At 39.8% G+C, this 27,158-nt stretch overlaps 3 protein-coding genes across 3 annotated transcripts; 1 reads left to right on the forward strand and 2 right to left on the reverse strand.

Annotated features, from left to right (window-relative positions):
• Nucleotides 1-217: 217 nt before the first annotated feature.
• On the reverse strand, nucleotides 218-710 carry LOC148104205 (coagulation factor XIII A chain-like). The gene is made up of 2 exons (XM_087836694.1): nucleotides 549-710; nucleotides 218-359 (listed from the first exon to the last, which is right to left on the reverse strand). Exons 1-2 carry the CDS (start codon nucleotides 653-655, stop codon nucleotides 218-220), a joined length of 249 nt encoding a protein of 82 aa, XP_087692820.1. The 5' UTR covers nucleotides 656-710.
• A 1,245-nt stretch (nucleotides 711-1,955) lies between these two features.
• On the forward strand, nucleotides 1,956-14,367 carry LOC102789462 (protein mono-ADP-ribosyltransferase PARP14-like). Its single transcript, XM_087836677.1, has 13 exons — nucleotides 1,956-2,155; nucleotides 2,247-2,371; nucleotides 4,507-6,021; nucleotides 6,106-6,342; nucleotides 7,285-7,509; nucleotides 7,596-7,650; nucleotides 7,813-7,959; nucleotides 9,287-9,496; nucleotides 9,581-9,757; nucleotides 9,871-10,500; nucleotides 11,353-11,489; nucleotides 12,496-12,676; nucleotides 13,723-14,367. The coding sequence occupies exons 1-13, from the start codon at nucleotides 1,984-1,986 to the stop codon at nucleotides 14,007-14,009; spliced, it is 4,098 nt and encodes a 1,365-aa protein (XP_087692803.1). The 5' UTR covers nucleotides 1,956-1,983; the 3' UTR covers nucleotides 14,010-14,367.
• f13a1b (coagulation factor XIII, A1 polypeptide b) lies at nucleotides 14,226-26,479 on the reverse strand. Its single transcript, XM_087836540.1, has 15 exons — nucleotides 26,347-26,479; nucleotides 22,222-22,446; nucleotides 21,026-21,214; nucleotides 19,724-19,972; nucleotides 19,494-19,612; nucleotides 19,308-19,415; nucleotides 19,042-19,216; nucleotides 18,305-18,443; nucleotides 17,901-18,004; nucleotides 17,635-17,723; nucleotides 17,317-17,470; nucleotides 16,408-16,683; nucleotides 16,044-16,204; nucleotides 15,206-15,342; nucleotides 14,226-15,015 (listed from the first exon to the last, which is right to left on the reverse strand). Exons 2-15 carry the CDS (start codon nucleotides 22,406-22,408, stop codon nucleotides 14,874-14,876), a joined length of 2,229 nt encoding a protein of 742 aa, XP_087692666.1. The 5' UTR covers nucleotides 22,409-22,446; nucleotides 26,347-26,479; the 3' UTR covers nucleotides 14,226-14,873.
• Nucleotides 26,480-27,158: the final 679 nt, after the last annotated feature.

A 27,158-nucleotide genomic window follows, 5' to 3' on the forward strand; every position in this document is an offset into this window, starting at 1 on the left:
AACTGAATCTATGTTTAAAATATAAGCCATCTAGCTACTAGCTATTCATTTTACTACTATCTGCAGCATTTGAAAAAAATATCACCAATGCTAAAGCTATATAGCTGAGAAACTGGAGTTGGATAATGACGATATAGGCCTCTATGTGGTAAAAGAATAACTGAAGAATGAACGGATAAATGAATATCCGTTTATTTAGCTTCATGTTCACGGATACTCAGGGGCTGATGGTGACAGACGCCTGGCCGTGGACCTGCCGGAGAGCAGGACAGTCCAGAGTGGCGATCACCCTGCTTGTCCCGGCCCTCTGCGGAGTGAAATACTCAGTCCAGGTCAGAGAAGAGCTTCCTATGACCAACCTGAGAAAAGACAAACACGTCAAAAATATTAAAGCAAGAAGCAGAAACCTTTGAAATAGGTGTGTTTTTTTTTCTTTTGCTACTATTTGGAGGTTATAAAATCTCATCCAAAGGGGTGAGATGAAACTGAAACCTGTTTTGGTTTTATGTGGAAATATTTTATACAAACAGTTGTTCATCATCACTCACCTGTAATACCTGGACTTTGGCTCCATCATCCCAGGTCCTTCCATGCGAATGTAGACGTTCTCCAGGTTGAAGCTGAAGGGGTTTGTGAACTCCACAGTTGCTATCATCTCTTCACTCACTTTGCCTCTACCAGACACCTGAAGTACACACAGGAAATGTAAAAAATCCACCCCTAAAATCCAACTTTGTATATGATAAACAGTTGCTGGACAGGACATCAAACGTAATGAAAGCAAAGCAAACCGTTTGCTCATAGGGGGCTGTCTGTTTTGTGTTGAACAACATTTTTGCTCTAATGATCTTATTATTATTATTATTAATATTATTATTATTATTATTATTATTATTATCTTCTTATATAACTTACTATTAACTGAGCAGCCAATCAAATAGTCACTCTGTCAACTACACAACATTAACGGCACATAAATCCATCTTCAAACATCTCTGTGTTTAAATTCCTGAACTTAAATTTAAGGAAAACTGGCTGTTCATCATAGCACAAGTTTTACTTTGTGTAGCTGCTTCTGCCACAGTGCAGTCTGGGTCCTTAGTCCAACACGTGAGATGGAAATAGAAGAGGTGGATTTTCCCAGCCCTTGTAGGCGGGGCTGCTGAAGCACCTTTGAATGGGAAGGACATATTTAAAGAGGCACAGATCACTGTTGATGTTGAGACATACAATTTATGTGTGGTCACTTCTGGTCTTTCTGACAATTTACACCAAAAAATATGAGCATTTCAACAATGTTATTCAAACCATATGTTGAAAAACCATGTCATTATTTGTTAATGCATAATAAACTAAGCTTACTTCAATTGAACTCTAAAGTTTGGGTTCTGAGCTTTAGATATTTGTAGATTACCACTTGAAACTACATGTGAGAATGTGGAAGATCAAGACAAAATCTGTAACTGATGACTTATAAGAGCACAAAAGTAACTGTAGCGTTTCACACTAAAGTGAAAGATGTTTAATTTCCTCAGCAGTGAATACTAAAGGATGTTGAGTTTGTTTAGTAGCTTCATGAAAATTTTAAACTGTTTCAAAATTTATTAAATCAATAACGCTTTTTTGCCCTGTGAATTTTTAGATACACTGTGTTTGCTCTTAAAATAAACTCTTTGAGACAGAAAAATGAAAGATACAGGTACAAAAACTGGGACTGATGTCAAGATTTTAAGTTTCATTCCTCTGACACTCGTTGAGTCAGGGTCGGTGTGGTAATATTGCAGGATATAAGGAAGGTTTTACACGGAGGGATTCCTGTATATTCAGGGTGTGTACTTTTCCTACTGCTGGGCGTGGAAGTGTAAACACGAGGATGCGATTCTTGAAAACTGAAACTGAAACAAAAACGGGCAGTGACAGAGCGGCACAAACGAGTGTTTGACGCGCTGAAAGTTCTCTTGTTAGTGTAGAATTGCAGATAAAATGGATGAATATCCGTATCCACTGTTTTTTGAAGCCACTGACTTTACAGACAGAGAGAAGGAGAAAGTGAGGAGATACTTTCAGAAAAGGCGAGACTCCGGGGGTGGCGACTGCGGAAATCTTGAAAAACTCGGAGGAAGCGTTTATAAAATCTGTTTCAAGGAAAAAGAAGGTAGGACAGTCGGTCATTTGTAAAATATTTTTTGGGGATTTGTGTTTAATTGCAGGCTGTTTCAGTGACTCTGTTTATGGATGTTTTACAGATCAAGACAGAGTTTTGCAGAGGAAGTTTCACACCATCACTCTTCCTAGTGGAGAAGTGCAGCTGACCGTGAGCCGGACAAGTTCACCACAGACCTCTGACCAGCCATCGCCAAGCCAATCACTGGTACAGTACAGTCGTGCTGTTAATACAGAGTGTAAATACACAGTGTAGTTCAGCATTGTTTAAATAAGAAAGCCTTCCCTGAAAAATACATCGTGTGGATGGCACAGTATGTAGATACAAATACAAATACTTTACATACTATTTTGCATTAAAGCCTTTATAGACAAGGAAGTAACCAATGCCATGTATGTTACTCCACCTCCATACCATCAAAGATACTGTGTCATGGTCCTGGGTCCTTTTGACAAAGTGTTTTGAGTTCTCTTGTATTTTTGTCACTTGGTGTTATTATTTGTGTTTTACGTCCACTGTGTTTATTCTATAATTGGTTGTTCTGTTTGGCTTTTTGATTATTAGATTCCCCTCGTGTCTTTACCCCCTGTGTCTCCCTCTGTGTTTATTTCTTTGTGTGAGTCCTTGTGCCTTGCTTCCCCTCCTTGTGTTCCATCATGTTTCCCCAGGACGTCTGCCTGTGCTGTCTCTTGTGTTCCCTCGTTCCCACCTGCCTCTCCTCCACTCCCATATCATGTTTCCTGTTTTACTGTGAAGGTCCCGTGTTTTTTCTGTTCAGTCTAGCTTCCCCTGTCTCGTTATGGTTGTTCGTATCAGCTGTGCTCCTCGTGTGTTCTCACTTCCTTGTTATCTTCTGTGTATTTAGGTCAGCGTCACCCTCGATCCTCCCTGTGTCTCCCCATGAGTTTATATTCTTAGGTTGTCGCAGTTTAGTTTATTTCTATTTGTATCACCTCTACACCTGCAATAAAGCAGTGTATTTGAGTTCACATTTTTCATCTCTGTGAGTTTCTGTTTGGGTCCTTTTCCTTCCCTCACACAGTCGTTTTGTGACATACTGTTTTTTAAAACATAGGTCATAAAAAGCCAGATGGTAACACTCTCACTGGACACTTTATTAGGTACACCTTGAGAGTAACAGGGAAGACTTCAGTGCCGCTTTAAATCTTTGCTGTTAATTTTTTATTATAATGTTGTGATGTTATTTGAGTTACTGTTTCCTTCCTATCAACTCGAAGCAGTCTGGCCATTCTCCTCTGACCTCGGACATCAAGACGACATTTTCATGCAGAGAATTGGATATTTTCTCTTTTTCAGTCCATTCTCTGTAATCCCTAGAGATGGTTGTGTGGGAAAATCCCAGTATAAATAAATGAAAGCAGCCCAAATTTATTTTTCATTCTGATGCTCAGTTTGAACTTCAGAAGGTCCCCTTGACCATGTCTAAATGGTTAGTGGCATGTGATTGGCTGATTATCCTTATGTATTAATAAGCTTAAACAGGTGTACCTAATATAGTGGCCAGAGATTGTTTGTCTGTGTGGTTTGGTCATACAAAATTTTAAATTCATTGTGGAATCCATGGACACTGCGTCTCGTTTGCACACAGATTAAAAAAAAAACCTCAACATCATGTTTTAGATTATTCACCAATCATTGCATTCTGCTTTCATTTACATTGTACACAAATACCCAGACTGTTTTAGAAACAGGGCTGTAGCATATTTCTTTTATAACACAGTGTCATAGTCACACATAACAATCAAAAAGAAAAACATATAAACAAAAATATTAATTTAATGTGGTTTTACCTACATAACAGAAAGGACTGTGTGAATTGGGGCAACTGCCATGAAATCAATGTTTTGGTTTTTTTTTTGTAGAACTAGTTTATTCAGAAAACAAATACTTAGACTTGTCTTTTTTCTCCTAAGAGGTGGTGATTAATATTGGTGTTTGAGTGTTAGATGTTCTGGTGCTAGGGCTGGGTGACATGACGTTAAATCAAAATTATGATTGAACATTATTCCTCAACTTTGAATAATGAATGATTGATGTGTCCAAACAACAAACACTGAATTTTTATTTAGCAGTGGGCTCAGTGTTTCATGTTTACTCCGTGATGGATCTCGTGTATGCTGTAGACTGGACATAGATAACATAGTACATAATGGATGAATTATTAACAGATTTAAAGAGAAAAGAAATAAAATACAGGTTTTGAGTAAGGGTTATGTATTACTTAGTTTCCAACCCTATGTGGTACACCCCCACTGTTTACAATAAGTAGCCTATCGTATATCATAAATTGACAGATTTTTTTTTTTCTTTCCCTCTTTCAGAGCTCTAGAAACCCAAACATAAAGGGTCTTGAGAAGACTTTCAGGATAGATGTTTTCCTGCTGTTTTTCCTGAGAGACAACTGTAAAGCATACAGATTTTTTGAAAAACAACTGTCGTCAATCGGCTGCACAGTGGAGCTAAATTTTGATGAAGAGGAAGTTTTGGTTAGAGGGGAGGTTGACAAGGGTCCAGGAGGAGGTTTTGGTGGTGCTGCAGAGAAATGGGAGTGCCAAGTGGATCGGGTCTTCATTCGGCTTACGGAGACCTACCTCTGCTATCATGTGCTTGAGCCAAAACTGGTGAAAATGATACTGCAGGACTCGGCCTTTAAGACAGATGATATCAAATATTACATAGAGAGTGGCTACGCTGTGGTTGTGGGAGAGGTTGATGCCATGAAGGAGAAGATTGCAATTCTGGAAAAAAGCCTACCCACCAAAAAGGAAGTGCCGATTGTGGAGAAGAAGTTCAAGCTCATAGAAGAAGAGTTCAATCGAGAAATGCGTGCTAATTGTCCAGAAGTTACAATCATCAGAGGTAGTGCCATGATCACTTTGGAGGGCCCTGACAAAGATGTGCAGTCAGGAGCTGCAAAACTGGTTGAACTGATTAAGAACGTAAAGGAGAAGATCGTTAAGTTCCCTACAGCTCTGCTTATCTTCATGAAGACCAGTGATGCCATCCCAAAATACCAAACTCGCTTCAAGCAAAGGCTCAGAAACCCTGTTTTTTTTGAGGTGGGTTCAGATCTGGTTCTGTCTAGTTTGTCCTCTGATGCTTTAAATATGGCCGAGGCAGCAGTAATGAGAGACCTTAAAGTGACCACTGTGCAGCTGCAGGGTGCAATAGATCTTAACAGGTTGAAAGAATTTCTGACGAAAGCCAAGAACGAGGCAAACAGTAGAGAGTTCAGAGTGGACATCAGCTACATGCCAGGCGCCAGGGGAACCTCAACAACCAAAGTCCAACTGGTGGGCTACAGTGAAAATGTGGCCAAGCTCAATGAAGTTCTTCACGACTTCCAGTTGAATCAAGTTTCAACTCAAGAAACCATCAATCTGCTTCATCCTGAAATGGTCGACTGTTTTAATAAAATCTTAGACTTGATTGGCATGAAGCAGACCAAGGTGACCTTACAAGCCTCACATTTTCCAAATCCTTGTGTGTTTGTGTCTGGTCCTCGATATCATGTTCAGGAGGCCAAGGAGGCCCTCACATCAACTCTAGACAGTGTTATAGTAGACACTTTGACTCTAGATGGACCAGGGGCTCAGCAGTACTTCCAGGAAGAGGGTAAAGTGACTAAAGAGCTGATAGAGGGTTCCTGTTACGTCATTATCCGAGATAAGCAAACTGCAGCCACCCGAAACGTGCAAAGACCACGAAACACCAGCAGACTCAGTGATACACCTAGATCTCTCAGCTACAGCAGCAGCATGTACAGCACAGTTGTTAACTCTGCAATCAACAGAACAAACCTGAAGATCAAACTCAGCAGTTTAGAAAATGAACAGGTTTGATTATTTCCATTCAATTCTATTTCCCATAATCCCAAAATAAAATATCAATATTCATGTTATTCAATATTATTTCTGCAGGTGGATGTTCTGGTGGTCCCCATGCTCAACAAGCAGCTGACTTCTACAAATATTGGCAAGAGTTTGTTGGCCAAAGCTGGGAATGTATTAATGTTAATGTTTGATTCAGCCTTAGCCAGTTGTGCCCTCGCCCCTGGTGATGTTCAGATGGTTGATGCACCTCCATCTCTGGGCTGCTCCAAGATTTTCTTCATTGAGTGCTTGCCTTGGGACGGAGTAAGAGGGAAGAGTGTTCAGGTAAAATTAAGGACTTTTATTAACACTTCTGGTGATGGAAAAGAACTAATTCTGTCATGGTCCCGGGTTGGTGACCCAGCGCTTTGAGTTTGTGATTATTATTTTCTAGTTTATTCTGATTTTGTATTTGTTGTTGGGGTTTGGTTGTCGTGTTTGTTTTCCCTACCTGTGTCTCCCTCTGTGCTCTGTACGGGTCCCCGAGTTTTGTGTGTAAAACAGTCTGTGTGTTTCCTGTTTTACTTTGTAGGTCTGTGTCTCGTTATGCCCATTAGTTCCAGCTGTGTCCCCTCCTGTGTGCCATTTCCTGATTACCTGGTGTGTGTATTTATAGTTGGTGTCTGCCTGTGCTTCTCGTCGCGTCGTCTGTGTTTCTAGGTATTCTGTATTTCTCTGTGAACCTCCCGTGTAGTCTACATTATTCCATGTTTCTTCATGTCTCTCTGCTCCTCGCTCCATGTCCTCCATTTTGTATTAGTTTTCCCAGTTTAGGTTTATGTTCGGTTCTGCCCACACCTTGGTTTTGTGCACTGTAAATAAAACCCACTTGCACCTCCGCCATTGTCTGCTATTGGATCCTCCTTTCTCACCCTCCACACGACTGCCGCCCCAGCCGTGACAAATTCATGGTTAATTTACCTTCAGAAAACCATTGAAATGCACTTTATAGCTGTACATACTTGAAAGGATTAATTTGAATAATCAGATGATATCTAAGCATGTATGCTCAAAACTAGAGGAACAGACAAAAGAAAAGATAATAAAATATTTAACTGAAAAGTAAAAGCATTAACACACAAACTAGTCAATTAACTGTACCTATGACTGCAAGGGAGGATTTATCCTCCAAAGCCTCACAGTTTTCCATGTGTGCTCTGTTAGTTGCACTGTGCAATCCAAGAGTTTGAAAACATAGTTGAAAATATGTAACTTTTGATTTTGCAGGCTCTTGGTAACGGTCTGAAGAGGTGTCTGGAGCTTTGTGTACAGCTGAATTTGGGTTCAGTGGCCATTCCAATCATTGGGCCAGGAATTGTTTTACAATACCCGCTGAGAGAAGCAATTCAAGTGTTGACTGACATCATTCACCAGTTTGGGTTATCTGCATCCTCTGGATCTCTTACAAACATCCACATTGTGATTAAACCTGGCTACCCTGATTCTGAGGCGGTCAGTGTCAATCAATATATCCTGATCTGATATGTAACATGAAGGCATCCATCTTTCATCGTGTTATTCTTTGTTTTTATCTACAGTGCTACCACGATGTCTACAAACAGCTCAGCTTATATATGAATCAGGGAGGCCAAGGTAAACTAGCACTACTCAGACTGTCTTCATTATGTGACATTAATGCATAGTGAGCAGATAAAAAGCATTCAGCCAGTGTTATATTTTACCATATTCATTATCACCCTCAGTCATCAGATTAAATGTCAAACAAAATCTAATGTGTGGTCTTTTTCCTCTCAGCAATCTTCAGGTCCCTCACCAGCGACCTAGATGACATCATCCTTACAGTGGGAAGTGGAGTTAAACTACACGTGGTGTTTGGTGACATCACTAATGAGACTACAGATGCTGTGGTGAACACAACAGACTCCCAAAGTTTTAACTTTGGTAAGTAACCTTGGTGAGCAGGAGGATCATGTTGTAACTGTAAAGTTCGTTTTAGCCACAATGGTAGCATAGTTCACTATGGCAAAGTCAAACAGCTGTTCATGAATATCTGCTCAAAAATTGGGATGCCCATATGAATATAATCTTTGAGGATCAAAGTTTTCATCTAGCATTATCAGCAGGTCACTTACATTAGCTAAAAACCTCACCATATAATTACGAAGAGCTTAACAGATAGTCATGGTTGAACATCATAAGTATTAGAAAGCCACTAATTTCTAATGCATATGGAGATGCAACACTAGATAATTTCTTATATTTTGGATCTCATACCTATTATGGTTATAGTTTCACATAATGAAATCTAGTGCAAATTAGGCACATTCAACAGGAACAGGCTTAGTGGATGGCAAAATGTAAAACTCTCAGGCCTAGGTGATGGAAAGCAATCAAACTGTAACACAGACAAGTGACTCAGTGACAGTCTGGCAGGGAACAGAGATGAACAGGTGAACTGGTACGCTGCCTGTGGTGTCAACTCAGCATGAGAAATGTTTGATCTTCAGCCAAGCAAGTTTGGCAGGGATTAGCCTTTGACTTACCTTTGAGTACCATTTCCCATAAATGCATGTGGATTGATTTGGGAATATAGGGTTGATGAGTAACTGTATTCAGGAAACGTATCCAACTGTGACACAAATTGGAACTTAAGATGAAACTGTGGCTTTATTGTTGTTGCTATTTCCAAAGCTGCACTTACTAATTAAATACATTTATTAAATATATTTAATCAATAGGCATTAAACATTCATTTTACTAAGATTATCCTACTCTTTTTGAAACCCCAGTTTTTCTTTTAATGTTACAATAAGATAGGCATTTGTGATTTTTATTACATGCTAACAAATCAAAATGTATTTGTTACTCAACTGTGCAACTGACCCTAAACATTACAGTAGCAAAATTTGGCATGTTACTAACAAAATCAGTGTGCCCCAGGGTAGCTGTGGCTACAATGTAGCTTGCCATCACCAGTGTGTGAATGGGTGGATGACTGAATGTAGTGTAAAGCGCTTTGAGGTCAATAGGGACTAAGTAAAGCGCTATACAAATACAGGCCATTTACCATTTTTTACCATTTACCAAAATAGATGGCAATAGTTATGTAAAGGTTTGTAACCTCCATCATCAGAATCATCAGTCCTGGTGCTGATTAGCTGTTTTAGCATGCTAAAACTAGCACAGGATTAGCATGTAGCACAAACTTGCCTTCACTGACATCCTTTAAAATATATTTTTTCTTCTTCTATATATGGCTTATGCAAAGACATCTCAACTTTAGCTCAACCACAGGTGGCAGCAACAGTGAATCGAGGAGAAATTTTCGTGACCCAGTCTGGAAACTTCCCCAGTAAAGCTATTTTACATGTACATGGAGAACAGGATGAAGTCCTCATTGAACAACTTGTATGTGATATCATTTGTTACTGTGAATCACATAAATACAATTCAGTGGCAATTCCTGGCATGTGTGGTGGTAAGTATTTTGTTCAGCATTTCTATTTATTCTGTTTGTTGTGCTACACACACACACACCTAAGAGGAAGGGGTGTTTTTGCAGGAGCTGGAGGTTTGGATCCTACGATTGTGGCAGGAGCCATTTTTCGAGGAATCAAGTCATCTGCATCATTCATGACCAGCCTCACTGACATCCGCCTCGTCCTGATTAAGATCAATGTCTTCTTGACTTTTAAAGAGGAAGCGATGCAGATGTATTCCCCAGCTGTCATCAACAGAGGTGACAGAAATATTCACAAACTGACATTTTGTGTAGTTATTTAGTGTAGTGAATTTTAAAATAAAAACTGATTCAAAATTATTTTACTGAAAACTTTTCCTGATTTGTTCCAGTACTTCCAGTACTTTCAGTACTTCCAGTTCAAGTACAGCAACAACAGCCTCCTCCTTCTGTGAGTGCATACCTCAGCAGTCTCCAAATCAACTCTACAAGTCAGCAGTCTGTCTTCACGTTCCTGGGTCTTTCCAAAAAGGACGTTGACGATGCCATGGAAAAGCTGAAGCATCAATATCACACACAGTGCTCCAGTAAAACCTTCTCAAAGGAGGAACTGGAACCCCTCGACCAGGATGACATGATGGAGCTGAAGGAGCTGGTGGAGTCTGAGGGTTTATTCATGCAAACTGATCAGTCTGGCGCCCTAACAGTGAGCGGGCTAAAAGACGGGGTCACCCGGGTGATGCAGAAAATGAATCAGTGTCAGTTAATGGCTCTTGCCAGAGAGGTAAGAGTCAGGGAGGAGGAGGATTTGTACCTCCGAGTTGTTTGGTGCATCCTGGCACATAACGGAAACTGGGAAAGACTTCCCAGAACAGCCAATCACCAACTGGAAAGCGACGAATTAACAGAAGGAATAACAGATGCACAGGGACTCACATGGGAGGTTAATCTACAGAGAATGGTGGCCACACAATCACTGAGCAGACAGACAACGAAGCTGAAACGACTTGAGAATCTCGCAGGTGAGAAGAAAGTTCTCAATGATTTACAAAATGAGCCCGACTGATACTGGAGTTTGATGCTTGAGAGTAATACAAACTCAAAAGAAACAAATGTTAAAGTGTATAAGATGTAATGAAAGGATGGAGTACAAATAGAAATGCATAATGTATCGCAACCTGCCGCACCTGTAAGAAAAACAATCATACAACTCCTCGAACACAAAACATAAAAACTTGAAAATGCACAGCTGCATAAATATCTGTGTGTGCATGTGTGTGTGACAGACAGAGAGAGAGAGAGAGAGTGAGAGAGAAGAGACTGTGTATGCGTCTTTGTCACGAAATATACACGAAAATGAGTGTGGGAAGCTGCAATAACACCTCTCAGGAGCCAGAGCCAGATAGAGATGGATCCAGGAGAACCATTTCAAGCCCCTAAGAGTACCAAAGACCTGAGGCCACACATCTCAGCGATATCTGTGCCTCCATGCCAGCAGGAGAAGAAAGGAGGCCCTTAAATGGGCAGCTCACAGCCAAGGGGTGGGAGTCCCAGAGGGCTAGAGGCAACAGGCAACCGACCCTCCTAGACTTTGGCCACCCTAGTGTGAGCCAAGCTCAAGGTGCCCAAGAATTGCCCAGTAGCCGGCAGATGTGTGTGGGTTTGTGAAACAGGGGTCTAGGAAGATGGCTCTACCCACTGTGACCTACGCTACCCACAACCCTCCATCAAGACACCACATCTATGGTTGATGCATTGTATGAGGGAATGAGAATTTACTACAAGATTTTGTAGTAAATGGCAAATAATAAAGCTTAGCATAGGCTCTTTCTGTGTCTTCTCGTTTGTATGCTGTATATGCTTGTCTCTTTCAGACTTTACTTTCCCTCTGCACTGGGACAGCATGGCTGCCAGTGAAAATATGATTGTCATTCCCCTGGAGTCTTCTTCTGCAGAGTACCGAACAGTGAAGGAGGCCTTCAAACGAACCGTCGCCAAAACTGTGATGAAGGTGGGTTGCTCTCCCTGCGTAAAAGAACGTTTCAGTTTCTAATTGTATTACCTGTTTTATTATATGCTTCATCACTACTTTATTCTTTTGTAGTCAGTAAATGTTATTAATGAAGTGTAAAGTGTAAAAAAAATTTTTTTTTAAAGTTCTTATTTGCTTTAATATTTATGTGTATTTAGGTATATTATTTACAGTAATTCCCATTATTTATTTATTTATTTATTTATTTATTATTGCTTCCTTTTTATGACATATCCTATCATAAATTCTACCTTGAAGTTTGTTGCATGTATTTGGTTTTGTAACCCCAGTAATATGCCCAGAGATATATACATACATATACACACATACTGATGCAAATATACATGTGCACACACATACACATTTATAAACACAGTGTTTGTGTAAAAAGCGAGTGGGAACGAACCGTATCTTTGTAGTGGTCATGCTGGGACATTGTTTCAGGTCCTCAGTCAGTCTGTTCCAGTGCTTCACTCCCAACATAGATGCAAAAACTTCATTTATCAGTAAATAAATAAATTTTTTAAGAGTAAAAAATCATAATGTAATTCCGAGTTACAAGAAATCAGTCAATGTCACATTATATAAACAGACAAACAAACAAAAAATTCACCATTTGAAAGATATGATTTATTATTTTTTAATTGTATTCATTCATTCTGGATTTTAGTTTTAGTTTCATATACCTGAAGTCCACTGAATTGATGATGAAATAATTTTCTCATTCACAATACAAAGAAAGATGTTTCAATACAGTTGTAAAACCTGCCTGCAAATCATCATGTTTTCAGTTTTTCAGATTTGCAGATTTAAGGTAATTAATTGATCGATGTTTACAACACAGAATCTTCTCAAACCTGAGATGCACACCTCAATTTATGGCCCACAGAATATAAGCATAAAGCTACCCCTCAGATGTAATTAATATCCTGGATTACCTTGTTTGGCAGCTTGTTGATCCTTTGTCCATCTTCTCTCTTGTCAGATTGAGCGTTTGCAGAACGTTCACCTGCATCGTGCCTATGAAGCACAGAAGAAGCACATTTCTGATAAGAATGCACACGAAGGAGGAGCAGGGGAGAAACTTCTGTACCATGGGACGACCCAGGACAATTGCAACTCCATAATGAAAACTGGATTCAACAGGCGCTTTGCTGGGCAAAATGGTGATAATCTTTTTATAATCCACAAGTGCAAACTGTCAGTGCCAATAACTTGACGTCCCAGCAAACTTGCCCCAATGTCAGGACCTTGGAATGCTCAGAGAAATTGCAAAACACCCGAGAGCTACATCTCAGACCCTGCAGGTCTCATTAGCATGTTAAATGTTAAAGTTTATGACTGTACAACTAAAAACAGACTGTTTGTTGACTGTGTGTTGTTTGTAAGGGTTGCTTCTTCTTTTTTTTTTTTTTGTAACCACAAGTCAACATGAGCACCTCTGTTCTAGAGAGTCTAATGTGAGGCTATCTGTCTGACAGCTAAAAAAAATCCAATACTGGATTAGGTAACAGCACAATGATTTCAAGCATAGCAGCAAATCTACAACAGAATCGCTGCAAATGCTGCCATGGCCCAGTGTCCTTGCTTAAATGATGTGGTGGGACCTTAAGAGAGCCGTGCATAAATGAATGCCTGCAAACCTTAATGAACTGAAGCAACGCGCTAAAGAAGAGTGGGCTGAAATTTCACCAGAACAATGTGCGAGACTGATAAAGCCACACAGGAAATGATTACTTAAAGTTATTGCTGCTAAAGATGATTTAATTATTAAGGTATTGAGTTTGGGGGGGGGGGTTGTTGTTTTTTAATCTTGTTAAGCATTTGTGGCTTTCGTGACATAAAACCTTGGGCTTAAGTGATTGTGGAGGTGTTTTCAGGTCTAGTACAATAACAGCGCTTGATTCCTTATAGGGCTGAAAGGAAAGATTTTCATGTTCCTGCATGCACTAATAAAACATGTCAGTTACAATCAACAGTGTAGTTAAAACACCTGGTGAAAGATATTAAAGTAGCAGTACATGTAACAAAGGAGGGTTTAGTGAACTAGTAAATCTGTGTTCTACAGCTTGTACTTCCAGGGTATTTGTGACACCTAAAGGATCTACTGCTAGAAGGCTGAGGGGTATCGTGTGATTTATGTTGCAAGACACTACAGTGTAAATGGGATCAGCTATTGTTAATTTTCTTTTTTTTTTCTTCCTACCCTCAGCAACTGCATACGGTCTCGGGACCTACTTTGCTGTAGATGCCAACTACTCGGCCCAGCCCACCTACTCCAAACCAGCTGCTGATGGTTCTCAGTTAATGTTCGTCGCCCGAGTCCTCACAGGCGTCTGCACTCATGGCGGACATGATATGAAGGTGCCTCCACCTCGAAACCCCCAGCAGCCTCACGACCGCTATGACAGTGTGGTAGACAGAATAGATAACCCCAGCATGTATGTTGTGTTTCATGACAACCAAGCGTACCCTGACTACCTCATCACATTCAAGTGAGAGTAAAGGAAAAGAGTTTTCCACTGTTTACAAACGAAGGTGTCTGAAAAATCCAAAAAGAAAAATAATAAAACTAATATGCACATTTCACACTACAGTTATATTCAGTGAAATTTCGAGTTTGAATTATAGAATTATGTCTGATTTTAAGCTTAATTATTGACCTGTGACTGAATTAGAAAAGTTACATATGTGTACATAAACACTGGAAACATGTTACACAACCATGCAGTTTTTAATCTTTGATTTGGTTGACATTTGCATCTTACATCTTCACTTTGTAAAGTGTAAAGCACTTTGAATCACATCTAATTAGTCCAAGAACATGTCACAATACTCTAATAAAGATTTACTGTATGATTGCCTGGTCCATTCGTAAACTGTGAAATTTCATTTGAATTGTGGTGACATTATGCAAACAACATCTAAAAAATATTTTAATTCATAATCAAGTAACTGTTAAACATAGTAAATCATCTGGTAGAAGAGTTTAAAAAGTTAACTGTGTTAAAATGAGAGTTAAAAACATGAGTGAAGAGAGAAAAGCTCCAGTGGGATGATAATCATTCTTGTCTGTGGCATTTTTGTCCACAGCTAAATGTGTTTTACAGGAAAAGGGCTTTATATGTTTCCTTTGGAGTTCATTTACTATAAAACTGAATCTATTATATGTATTATATTATATAAAATATAAGCCATTTAGCAGCTAGCTATTAATTTGACTACTATCTGTGCAGCATTTGAAAGCAATGCTGAAGCCATGTAGCTGAAAAACTGTAGTTGCATAACAATGATATAGGCCTATATGTGGTAAAAGAATAACTGAGGCTAAATAATACTGGGCGTTTGTGAACGTAGCAATTCTCAGGGGTTGATGGTGACAGACGCCTGGCCTTGGACCTGCCGGAGAGCAGGACAGTCCAGAGTGGCGATCACCCTGCTTGTCCCGGCCCTCTGCGGAGTGAAATACTCAGTCCAGGTCAGAGAAGAGCCTCCCATGACCAACCTGAGAAAAGACAAACACGTCAAAAATATTAAAGCAAGAAGCAGAAACCTTTGAAATAGGTGTGTTTTTTTTTTCTTTTGCTACTATTTGGAGGTTATAAAATCTCATCCAAAGGGGTGAGATGAAACTGAAACCTGTTTTGGTTTTATGTGGAAATATTTTATACAAACAGTTGTTCATCATCACTCACCTGTAATACCTGGACTTTGGCTCCATCATCCCAGGTCCTTCCATGCGAATGTAGACGTTCTCCAGGTTGAAGCTGAAGGGGTTTGTGAACTCCACAGTTGCTATCATCTCTTCACTCACTTTGCCTCTACCAGACACCTGAAGTACACACAGAAAATGTAAAAAATCCACCCCTAAAATCCAACTTTGTATATGATAAACAGTTGCTGGATAGGACATCAAACATGTAATAAAAGCAAAGTAAACTGCCTGAGTGCAACCAGGTTTGTCTTTAATGTGATGTAGGATGCACACTGCAACTGAAGAAACACCAGCAAAGAGAAAAATGCTGCAAAAGCACACAAAACACATCAGAAATAGAAAAAAAAAACTCTAAGAACAAAAACAAAATAAATTGTGAAAGAAAGTGTTTCTGGGGACATGATAACATGACGGACGAACTGCAGCAGTGAAGAAACGTGCAGTGTTACACTGAGGCACACTTAAAAGAAGCAGAGGGTTCATCATTGTTGAGAGGAAAGAAAGGATGCAGGGAACGTGTGTTTTAACCACACGAGTCATATGTTTGCAATTAGCCGTTACTGTTAGCTTGTCACTTTCACAGCTGTTCCATCACATAATTGTGAAACACTTCATTTTGTTTTATGATTTTTTTTTATTATTTCTTTTTTTTTTTTTTTTTTTGATTTTGTGGTATTTCTTTGTTTTGCTTCTGTTATTTTTTTTATTCAATTTCCATTGTGTTTGTGTGCTTTTCCAGCGTTTTTCTATTTGCTAGCATTTCCTTAAGACGCAGTGCGTTTGATCTCTCGGGGCCACCACAAGGAATCATTTCAGACCTCTACGATGAGTTTGGGGTTGCGCAGGGTGACGACTTTCATTGCGGTGATGATTTGACCGGTCTCTCTGATCTTCCCCGTAACAATGAAGTGGAGATTAGCTTGTTCCACCAGACGCTTCATGTATTTCTTCGACTCCACAATCGCCACCTCCTTCTTATCTGTTAAATATAAAAATATTTCTACTTTGATGTGTGTATATTTCCTTAAATCAAAGTTAGAGATAAGATAAAAGATTAAATACTCATCGAGGCAGACATTTGTGCATAACTCAGGGTTACACTGAAGCAGTTGTCTACATTTGGTAATCATCTGTGGTTTCATGACTATGCCTCTTCATTTCCATGCCGTACACCTGACTCACTCATTTTGGGTTCAATCGCCACCCTGGGGGTCAGGAACAGGAACTCGGTGCTGGCAACTCCAGTATAATACACCACACTCCCGCTGATGTAGGCGTCCACAGTGCGGCGCTCATCGCTCTTGTTTATGAACTCCACGTTCAGCTCAAAGTTGTCACCCACGCTGATCTCCAGGTTGGGCAGGATCACGTCCACATCAGCTGTGGGAGGGCTGGACTTCTCTCGTTTGCAGCCATACTCCTCTGCTTTTTCCAGGACTGTCCGCTCCTCTGTGCTGCCTGTGTTGGGCGTTTGAAATACATTAGTGTGTTTGTATATTAACAGAATAAATTCTGATGTCCTTTTTTATTTGCTTTGCATTTTTAAAATGGTCTTGTCTCAGAATTGTCTAATCTTTGCCCAGTTTGTGATAAATGAAGCACCAGGAGTCTTTTGGTCCAGAGTACCAACTGTGGTTAAAAACAATACAGCATGATGCCAAATGGAGCTGATTTTCAAATGAAAAGAACTCAAATTCACAGTGTTTTCCTAAAAACACTGCCTAATCTGGCAACCGTATTGGAGTTCATGATGCCCGACAGCATTCAAGAGTGCCAACAATGAGCTGTTCTCCCGTTTGAACTTGCCACCTGGCATTTCAGCTTCAAGGATTTAAACACTGACTTAGAGACTGGCGGGGCAGGGTAATCCATCACTGTAAAAATTAAGCCTAACAGTGTGTTTCTGCTCAAGTGTTTCCATTTTCTTTTCTTTTTTTCATTATTTCATGATGTCAAGGTGACTGCATTCATTTTGCACATTTTAAAGCTGCTCCTTCATTCACTGTGGCATTCTGAGCTCAGGCTCCAGCACAGAAAACAGATCTGCTGCTTCCTGAAACACTGACATTTGTGTTCGATGTAGTCCCTGACCTTCAGCAAATTTGTATTGATCTGTAATGTTGCGGCGGGTCACATCTCCCGGAGATTTGGTCAGAACCAGGCGGCCTACGTGAGTTCGGTTCACTCTGACTGGCTCCATGGTCCCATCTTTCCTCCGGGAATGAAACACCACATCACTGTTAATCTGTAGAAGGAAAGAAATAGGCACTGTAAAAACAAATACTGTGTGCCTTCTGTCATCAAACTGCCTGGTTATTGGTCATAAAACACAACAACCAGCGAGCGACGTCATTAAATACAAACACATTCTCAGTAATTCTAGAAAGAGAGTAATTCAAAGGCATTCACCTCGGCAAACACGAACGCAGCGTCAAATGGGAAGCAAATCTGTCCGTGCTTGATGGCCTGGACTGACGCAGGTCCACATCTGTACATGCCTTTATGGATTACAAAGGAAAAATCAAAAAATCAGTGTGACTCAAAGCACAGAAAACAATTGCCTCTCCTTTTACATTGCTTTGACCTAACCCTACAGTATTGGGAAAACCAAGGGAGGAGATTATAGAATTCCCTAACCTTATTAATTTGGGAATCCTCGCTAAATTTTTGCTCACCATCACTGGTCTCCTGTGGTGTTGCATCCACAACCTGCCAGCCCCCAAAGCCAGGAGGGAGGTCAGGTCTGGACATGTAGCACTCGTTCCAGCAGTGATAGTTCCTGACAAAAAAAGAAACAGTGGTAAATATATAATCCAGTTTAGTTTGTATCTAATAATTTAATTTAGGTATATTTTCAGAATCAATTACTTAATCTTGATTATCTGGTGCTCCTGCGAGAATACTGTAAATTTATTTCTCAGTAAATTTTGTTGCAATTCTCTGGAGAACAAAAAAATCTGATTCTGAGTACTACCGTTTGAAGTGTGTTAACAGACACCTACCAACAGGTGCGCAAAACATGTAGACCAAGGTAAGTAAAGAAATCTCAGGATATCTGTTAAATGGAAAGTTTCAGTACCAGATGGAGTCCCTGGTTCTGTTTCGATCGATCCTGCCGTTTTCATCCATGATTATGTCAGTCTTCAAGTTTCCATCGTTGTCGTGAGCTGAGTAGTAGTTGGTGACGACCCGAGATGGGATGCCCAGGCAGCGTAAGACTGAAATGAAGAGGCAGAACTTACAGTCAAATCAAAAACAAGGGCGGGAGTCAAGAGCTTAAGAGATGTGGTTGTAAACTGAGTGAGCTGGTGCAGAGTCAAAGGAGACTGTATGTAAAAGGCATCGACTGTGACATCAACCAATGATGAGCAGACATCATGTTTAAACCCCCAAACTAAGGATTTTGGCAGTTGTCTTAGTTTATATTTTGTTTATTTATTTATGTATTTTAATAAAATCAGACATACCAAGACAGGGTTGGACCTGACTGAGAATCTGAAGGAACTAGAGATCATAAACTCATTATGAACATTTTTTGTGAGGTCAAAGATGAAGGGAGCCAGAGGGCTTTCCCTTTTCTTTTTCCAACCACAGCAGTCACTGAGTAGTGGCCATTATGCTGTTATATATATATATGTATATATATGTATATATATATATATATATATATATATATATATATATATATATATATATATATATATATATCTTATGCTGAACCTTCCTTAACAGATTTGTTTTTCTTATAAATAAATAAATAAATAGTTTGAAATGGAGAGTCATTTTTGAGCTACTTAGATCCAGTAAAGCTCTCACAGGTGTTGAAAACAGCAGCATACACCCAGCACTGAGCGTAGCAGACAGGCATCTTGCTGCTGTTGTAGGTGAGCAGGATGTCCGTGCTGCCGGTCCAGGAAGTGGGTGCCACTCCGTAGGTGTAGTCACCAGTCCAGTTCCCCACCAAAACGCCTTCATCATCCCGAGAGTCCAGCTGCAAGGAAAAAGACAAGGCTTTAGATATCCACTGCTCTGATTAAACACAGGGTACAGGAAAGCAGCATTCATATTAGCATTGCTCTCACCATGGCAGAGGCTACTCTGGCGATTTTGATGGGGTCTCCTCTGTTGGTGATGGGCATTTCAGCCCGGTCCATGATGTACAAACAGGAGTCCAGGATTCCATAGTTGAACTAGGCATAAAAACCCTCAGGTCAGTCATAAGACTTAACTGATAAGCCCTGAAGTGCCTCAGTCTTGTTTTCTCCTACCTGTCCATAGTTCCAGTCCCTCTCAGCAATGTCATCATAGGAGCCGTGATAGATGATCCCCATCTCGGTCATCACACACTCCTGCCTCTCCGTCTCATCATCCAGGAACACAGCATCCTCTGAGGGAAGACAACATGCGGGGTGCTTGAGTAGGACGAAAGCCAAACCGGGATGTTACAGTTCAGACTTTCAAAGACGTACACATAAAAAAAGAAAACAACACAGCACACCTGCCACCCAGGGATTGAAGAGGATGTACATGTCCCTGGTGCTTTCCTTCCTGGTCCTGCGGATGCCATAAGGTGTCACCACAGCAACGTACATCTGGTACTTCCCCACAATGCAGTTTGCTGCTGGGGTGATGGCCATGGTGACCATGTTGTCAGAGTTGTTTGTGATGCGGCCTTCCCAAGTGGTCTGACGCTGCTTTGTGGGGAAGACAGGGACGTAGGTGCCCTTGCTGAACTGAGGGCTGGAGCCTGAGGGAGCAGCAAATATCAGCACATTTACATGATCACCTTTAAGTAAATATATTCTGGTGATTTATGTTTATGCAGGTCTGCTCTGATTGTTCCTAAAGCAATAATAATAATAAAAAAATGTGGTTTTCAAACACACCTTCATCTAAAGCAGGGGTGGGGAACTCCAGGCCTCAAAGGCCGGTGTCTTTTTTTTTAGATATCCCCTTGGGTCAACCCACCTGAATCAAATGATTAGTTCATTACCAGGCCTCGGGAGAACTTCAAGACATGTTGTGGAGGTAATGTAGCCATTTAAATCAGCTGTGTTGGGTCAAGGACACATAAAGCCTTTTGTCTAAAACTATTTAGAAATACTCCAAACTTATTTGGAGTAAATATTATTAACAGGATGCAAAACTGAGGTAGCACCAAGAATAGAAATAGAATAATCCTTTAATTGTCCCACAAGGGGAAATTTGGTTGTAACAGCAGCAAGAAAGACACATATACAAACAAACATGACACAGAACAGCAACGTACACAATTTTTTATATATTTACATCAAGGACTATAGTTACCAAAAACAGAGTATTGTACCGTTATTAACGTGTTGACTTTTGCATGTAATACCACTTTGTACCGCTAGATGGTGCAGCGAATCAGTGAAAGTTTCATTTAAGAACACCTTGAATTTTTATTTGTCACAGTGGCTTGGAAGAAATTTAAAGCCTCACTAGGAGAGAAACAGATCAGGCTGGTTGAAAAGAAATATTAAAACTTGAAGAGAAGCACAGATGTGAAAATGTCGACACCCCAGCTTGATGCATGCCAAATAATCCAGGTAAGGAAATCCTAAAAAGAGAATCTGATCTGCATCTGAATCAAGTTTCTTGCATTGCAACACATCTATCTGGTATAATGTTGTCCCCTGGTAGTGATGTTTTTAGTTAAATACTGTAAAGGGTAATTACAAAAGTACCTTTAAGCCCTTAGTTGTTTACTTTAAAACGACTTTACCACCTGCTCCATGGGGACCACAGATAAGAGTAGTACTTAGTGGATTTGACTCACCGATGACAAACTCCAAAGCGAACTTATCTTCAGCAGGTTTGTAGGGACGACTGAAGGTGATCATGACCTGGAACTCTTGTCCTCTGCGCACGATTAGATAGTCAGAGTGGTACAGCGCGGTGTGATGAGCTATCTTGTTGCTCTCATCGGGCCTTTTCATCATGTCCACCTCACTGATGTCCAGATATTCTGAACAGACAGGGAGAAACAAAGAGAGAAGACACAGGATGCATAAATTCTCAATGTTTCTCTTTTTTTTCTCCTACCACAAGAGGACAGTGATCGCCACACTTTGGAGGAAATCAGATGAGTGACAGAAAATGAAGAGAAGCATCTGTAGAGAAAGTGGATATCAGATGCTGATCATGCTTCCAGAAAAAACTGTATATTTCTGGAAAAACGTATATTTTTTTTTTATTATTTCTGACCTACGTGATATTCAGAACCCAGTATGTTCTTCAAAAGTTCAAAACTTTATCAAGCTTATTCACGGCTGAGCTGAAAGTCCTCAAATGACCTTATCTGAAAACTTTAACTTGGTTATATTTCTGGCTTAATATTACACTTCAGTGGTTCCCCAGTCCTGCTCTCTGCATTGAAAAGGTCACTCTTATTTTGTGCTTTGCCTCCCACAGAAAGCCTTTGGATGGTCGTAGTCAACAGCTTATGTGATGAAAAGTTATCTTTTGGGAACACAGTCTGAACTGTTCTCTCCTTATTAAAAACACAAGTGTTGCGTCAATAGGGAAATTCAATCGACTGTTCATTTGCAGTTGTTTACTGATGTAATTCCAGTCATTGCTTTCATAAATTCCTGTTACATCTGGATATCTCTGTGTGTGCAGCTCTTTGACGGTAATTCAGACTGCAGTGCAGTGACACGCAGCAGGAAGTGAGCAGAATTTATCCCCTTTGGACGTCATTCATGTGTCAGTCATGCGTAAAACATACTGGAGACTGACAGGAAAGGGGCTTTATCTTCTCCACAGAAGACCCACTGTGTCTTCAAATAACATTTTTTTTAAATTTTCTATAAATAACAGCTTACTGTCGAGAAGAACAGACTCATCCAGTTCTTTAGATGATCTGACAAGCGTCTTCCCCTTTGGGTTTACTGGACTTTTTTTCTCACTTCAATGCATGCATATTTTCAAGAAACGTATCACATACATAAACACACAAAATTCCTCCGTCACCTGTCAGAGGAGGGTATCCCCTGGGGCCTGGTTGAATAAAGTACTCATACTCGGGGATGTCGCTTGTCTCAGAGTTGGCGCTGGCAGCCGGAGCTGCGGCGCGGCCACGGTTTGTCACTTTGGGAGGAGGTCCAGTGGGAGCGGGAGGAGCAGGAGAAGGAGTCGCGATGGTAGCTTCATCAGACATGATAGTGATTGCTCAGGGTGGGTGATTTCAGACAGGAACTAGGAGGGAAGAGAGGATGTGTGAATACTAAATTATTAGCAATGCTGGGTAAAATATTAGAGTCAGTGTCATGCAACTTTAAACAAGTCCAAATCTGGGCACATGCCACAGACTGAAGCAGAATCTGTAAGAACATAAAGAAAGTGAAGAAGAATGTGCTCACCTCCATAACAGAATTAAAGACCGACACCATTACATTGTTTTATTTACTGTTGGTAAAATTATTTTCTTTCCAGTTCATCTGTCAAGATCCTAAAGGCCTGTTTTCAAATTGATCTGCCTTCCACCTCTGGAAATTTGGGGAAAGATTTTCATACATATATAGATAGATTAAAGTCCAAAAAGATCACATGCTAAGATGAAGTTGGGGTGTAACCAAACCTTCCACATGCCTCGATAAATACTGCGGCGGGTTATATCTTTTATGTCACATATGGCTGGCATGTGTGTTTGTGGCTTGGATAGAGACTTGGTTTATAGTCACTTCCATTCCTGCAAGCTCCTGATCAAGAAAGACAATTTTAGTGTTTTGTGATTTATTTTCACTCCACAAATAATGTTTGTTTTTGTGGTTACAGAATGTGGAAAAAATGACATAAGCTTCAGCACAGAGCATTTATCATGTTTAAAGAAAAAAAACTTATTCCAGTCACGAATGGAAACCACAAAGAATCTTACTTCAGTGTGTTTACTGAAGTAAGATTACTTAGTTTGGCAATAATATTAATAGACTTTATTTACATGTCAGTTTGCAAAGTGCTTTGACAGATAGAGTTGACTAAATAAACAAATTAATAAATTAATTAAGACAGATACTGATTAGTTATTAATACCAAGGAAAGACTAAAAGAAGACAACATATTGTAGATGATAAAGGTACATGAAGCTGAGCTGTGGCAGAAAACAAAAGCAAAGCTCCTGAAATCATTATGAGGGGATTTAAAAATGGGGGTATGTGTTATTACTACTAGTAGTACCAGTGATTGTATGTTATACAGTGGCAGTAGTTTTTTCCCCAAATGTTTGAAATGTAACTGCATGCTTTTATTACTGTGATATATATATATATATTTTTTTACTTTTAAATCTGAATGTTTAGGTGGTTTGGGGCATTTTATATCCATATCTTACATATTCTAACTTATTGAGCCAGTCATATCTGTCACTGGTGGTCAAAAGGTTGAGTCTGTTTGAGTTTATAGAAAAGGGAACAGTCTGTAGTTGTTCAAAGTTGTTCTTTGCTAACATCAGGTCAGATTACATAAAGGTTGTGACATAAAGCAAGATGCCACTGGTGAAAATCGATAACCTTTTGCTTTTAATTCATGGTTAATCCACGTATAGAGGTGTCTTTGTGGTGCTAATAGTAAGCCACACTGTGACCTCAGTGTTTTCAAAGTGCGGTTGTTTCTTTGGTAATAGGTCAGCACATTCGACTGTTACCTTTGTGGTTTGAGCCCACTCATGAAAGTTTCCTGCTTTAGCAGTGCAGTCACTCTTAGTTCAGATATCAAAACCTTCATACAAAAACTCAGGAAATAAAGCTGTGGATTAACAGAGCCTGGCTGTTTAATCAATAATGAGAGAGAAGATGTAAAGATACAGCTTCTATAACTTAAGAGCAAATAAAGGCACATTAGACAGGAAGACACAGCACACTCTGCAGCCTCGTAGTTCAGCCTGTTTCTGTTTCAACCAAAGAGCTGGTGGGTTGAGCCCCCCTGCGACGCCCATTGTTTATGACAATGTAAGCTCTCTGATTATGGTTGTAAGCTTGCTACTCTTTGCATTCACATACATAATCTAAGGACAAAGGAGAAGCTTTTCATTACTGGAAACGTGTGGTTTCTCTCAGCAGCCACTTGTAGACCACAAGTTAGCCAATCACATCAGAGCAGGCTTTTTTGCATGCTGGTAAACAGTGAGTAAAATGAGGATTGCATTTGCTGAACTCCAATCTCAAATGCAGTGGTTGTTGTCTGATGATAATGTGCCTTTTGTTAGCTTTTTAAAATGACCTGCATTCATAAACATTAGATGGTGGCCAGGATAGGAATTATTTGATTGGATATCCACCGGCTCAACTGGAAGTTCCCAGTAAATTACCCTTTGCTTGGAGAGGTTAAGTCATCAGAATAAGAACTGTGATGAGGATGAATGGGAATATCAGGTTGTGCTTTATGATGCATAAAGAGATAACTTGCATGTTTGCACGTTTGACCTTTTGAATCCACGTGTAGATAAACTGTTTTCCAATAAAAAGAAAATACAGATGGGTTTATTTAATGTCAAAGTCACACCCCTCACACCCTCGAGGCTTCGGGTTGTTTTTGGCTTAATCATGCAACTACTGTTGCTAAGAGCCTTGCTTTTAGACTTGAGACTTCAGTAAAGGCAAAAACAGAGGTATAACTTAGCAGAGCTGTTTGACATGTATTTCCTCTTACTGGGGATGAAAGGTTCAACCAGCATGCCCACTCCAAGAGGTCCTCCCACATTAAGTTTTGTGCCATGATGCATGGGATATTTCAAATTGTGTAGGTTATATTGGGCTTAATGATACTTTGCATCACTCTGTCTTTCCAAGGCATCCCAATGAGGCAAACTGTGCCACTGGTGGTTCAGGTGAAAACAGAGCGCTCACTGTGCTGTATGATGAGTCATCCAGCACACACCCCCACATTATACAACAGTGGGTTTTACTCTGAGCCAGGTGTTTTTACCACAGACTCCACGTAGTGTGCACCCTGCAAGTATCTTATGAAAGCAGCACTTGTGTATATAATGCTTAAATCAGCCTTTCCTATACTTATGTAATCTTTATGGCACTAGCTGCACGCCTTCCTGCACAGCAGTGGCAGCCCACTCTGCCTGTTGCAAGCAGGGTTTTGGTAACTCCCATCTGGGCTGAAGGGCTGATGTCATTTTTGTCCTGTTTCTTGTTTTGTGGATTTAATGAGTCACTGAGTACACCAACTGTCTCTGTTTGCATCCTTTTGCTTTATTCACACCTAGGGCCAAGTTTGAATCCAGCAGTTTGATTAGTCACCACAGTGGTCATTACCTTTTCTCTTTTTGCAGCTGAGCTATTATACGGTCATATTTAGTAAAATATTAACTTGGGAGAGTAATAATACCCACCAAATGAATATATTAAAGCAAAAAGGACACAATTAACCTAACTTAAAAAGTTAGTGGATTGGATAAAGTATGACACTGTGAATGCTGAAGGGAATCTGCAAAACTGTCATCAAATGAATAGCTGTAATCATAATTAAACCTGTTTTGTTACTTTACAACACTACTTCTCTGTTTTCAAATAACACTGGAGTGCTTAATGTGTTTGTTTTTTTCAGTGTTTTTGGGGCAACTGCTGACACAGAAAAAAAAAACCCTGCAGGTAAAACAATAAAACCCTGAAAACAGCCAAAGACTCTCGTTAAAGCCTTTATTTAAGCAGACTAAGTCTGGGATGCATTAAATGGTTTGTAGAGGCATGTTCATAGTTAGTGATTAACCTCTGGTTATAGTTAGTTTTTTCATTTGCACATATATTAATAACTCTGGTCATTTTCTCACAGTTACTGCCCACTGATAATGTTCAGGTTATAACCACTTGGTTATTACATTTAGTTAATTTGGTGGAAAATGTGATCCAACTACATAACTAAATTAAAATGCAACAAAGAGTATCAGTAAGAGCGATGATAGGGCATATAGTGATGTGCTAGAAGCTTTGTTAGAGTCACTCAGAGTTGTTGTGATTGCACAACAACAGTTCTTAAATGACTCTCAGATGGAAATACATTTCTTCACATCTGGAAGTTATAAACAAACATTTGGCAAACTGCAAAGGAATTTTAGTGTAGTAAAATAGTTTCACCAAAGCTGTTACTTACCAGTCAATCTTCGTATATGGAAAGAGCTCAAAATGTGGAGCGGACACAGACACACGTCAGCTGAAGAAAAGCTGTTGTTTGTTGGAGTCGGTCTGCTGCTGCCCCATGCAGGAGTCTTCTGCTTCTCCTTATATACCCCACTGAAGGAATGAAAAGCGCGCGCGCGCGTGTGTGTGCGTGTGTGTCTAAGACATCTGCAGAGAAAGACTTCTTCTATGGGTGTAACTGTGCTGTCCAGCTTAGAAACAGGATGTGGAATGTACCATCTTCATGCAACCCACGGATGGATGCGGCTCAGGCACATAAAGTCACTGACTAAGTTTCTGGTTTGAGATATTTGAGGACTCACATGAATAAACCTGCACTTAACTTTTTCTACCTTGAACACTGCAGAAACTGTTATTAAACACAACACTTCTTAAATGTTGCCGTTTACAGTCATAAAAGTAAATGTAGTATGTGACAAAGTAGCAATTCAGAATGTTTTTATTTTATTTTGTTTTCAGAAATGCTTCAAATAAACCCACCTTTTTCTAGCTCATTTTACATCACACATCATGCAGTTTAAAATATATAACAATAGTATTAAAAAGGTATTATTACAGTTTCTGTTAGGCAGTGTGATCTTAAAAAAATTAGGAAAATTTACACATTTTTGTCTGATTGACAAGCTTCATTTTTCATCATGGCGATGATCCCAAACACACTGTCAAAGCAGTAAGAGCATACCTGGATTGAAAAACACACAGAATGAAACACTTTGTGTGTTATCCCTAAATCATTGCACCTATTTCCTACTTTCAAAGCTAAAG

Source organism: Neolamprologus brichardi, chromosome 3, assembly GCF_056152115.1.
Source record: "Neolamprologus brichardi isolate AB-2024 chromosome 3, ASM5615211v1, whole genome shotgun sequence".
In the NCBI taxonomy this organism is placed as follows: Eukaryota; Metazoa; Chordata; class Actinopteri; order Cichliformes; family Cichlidae; genus Neolamprologus; species Neolamprologus brichardi.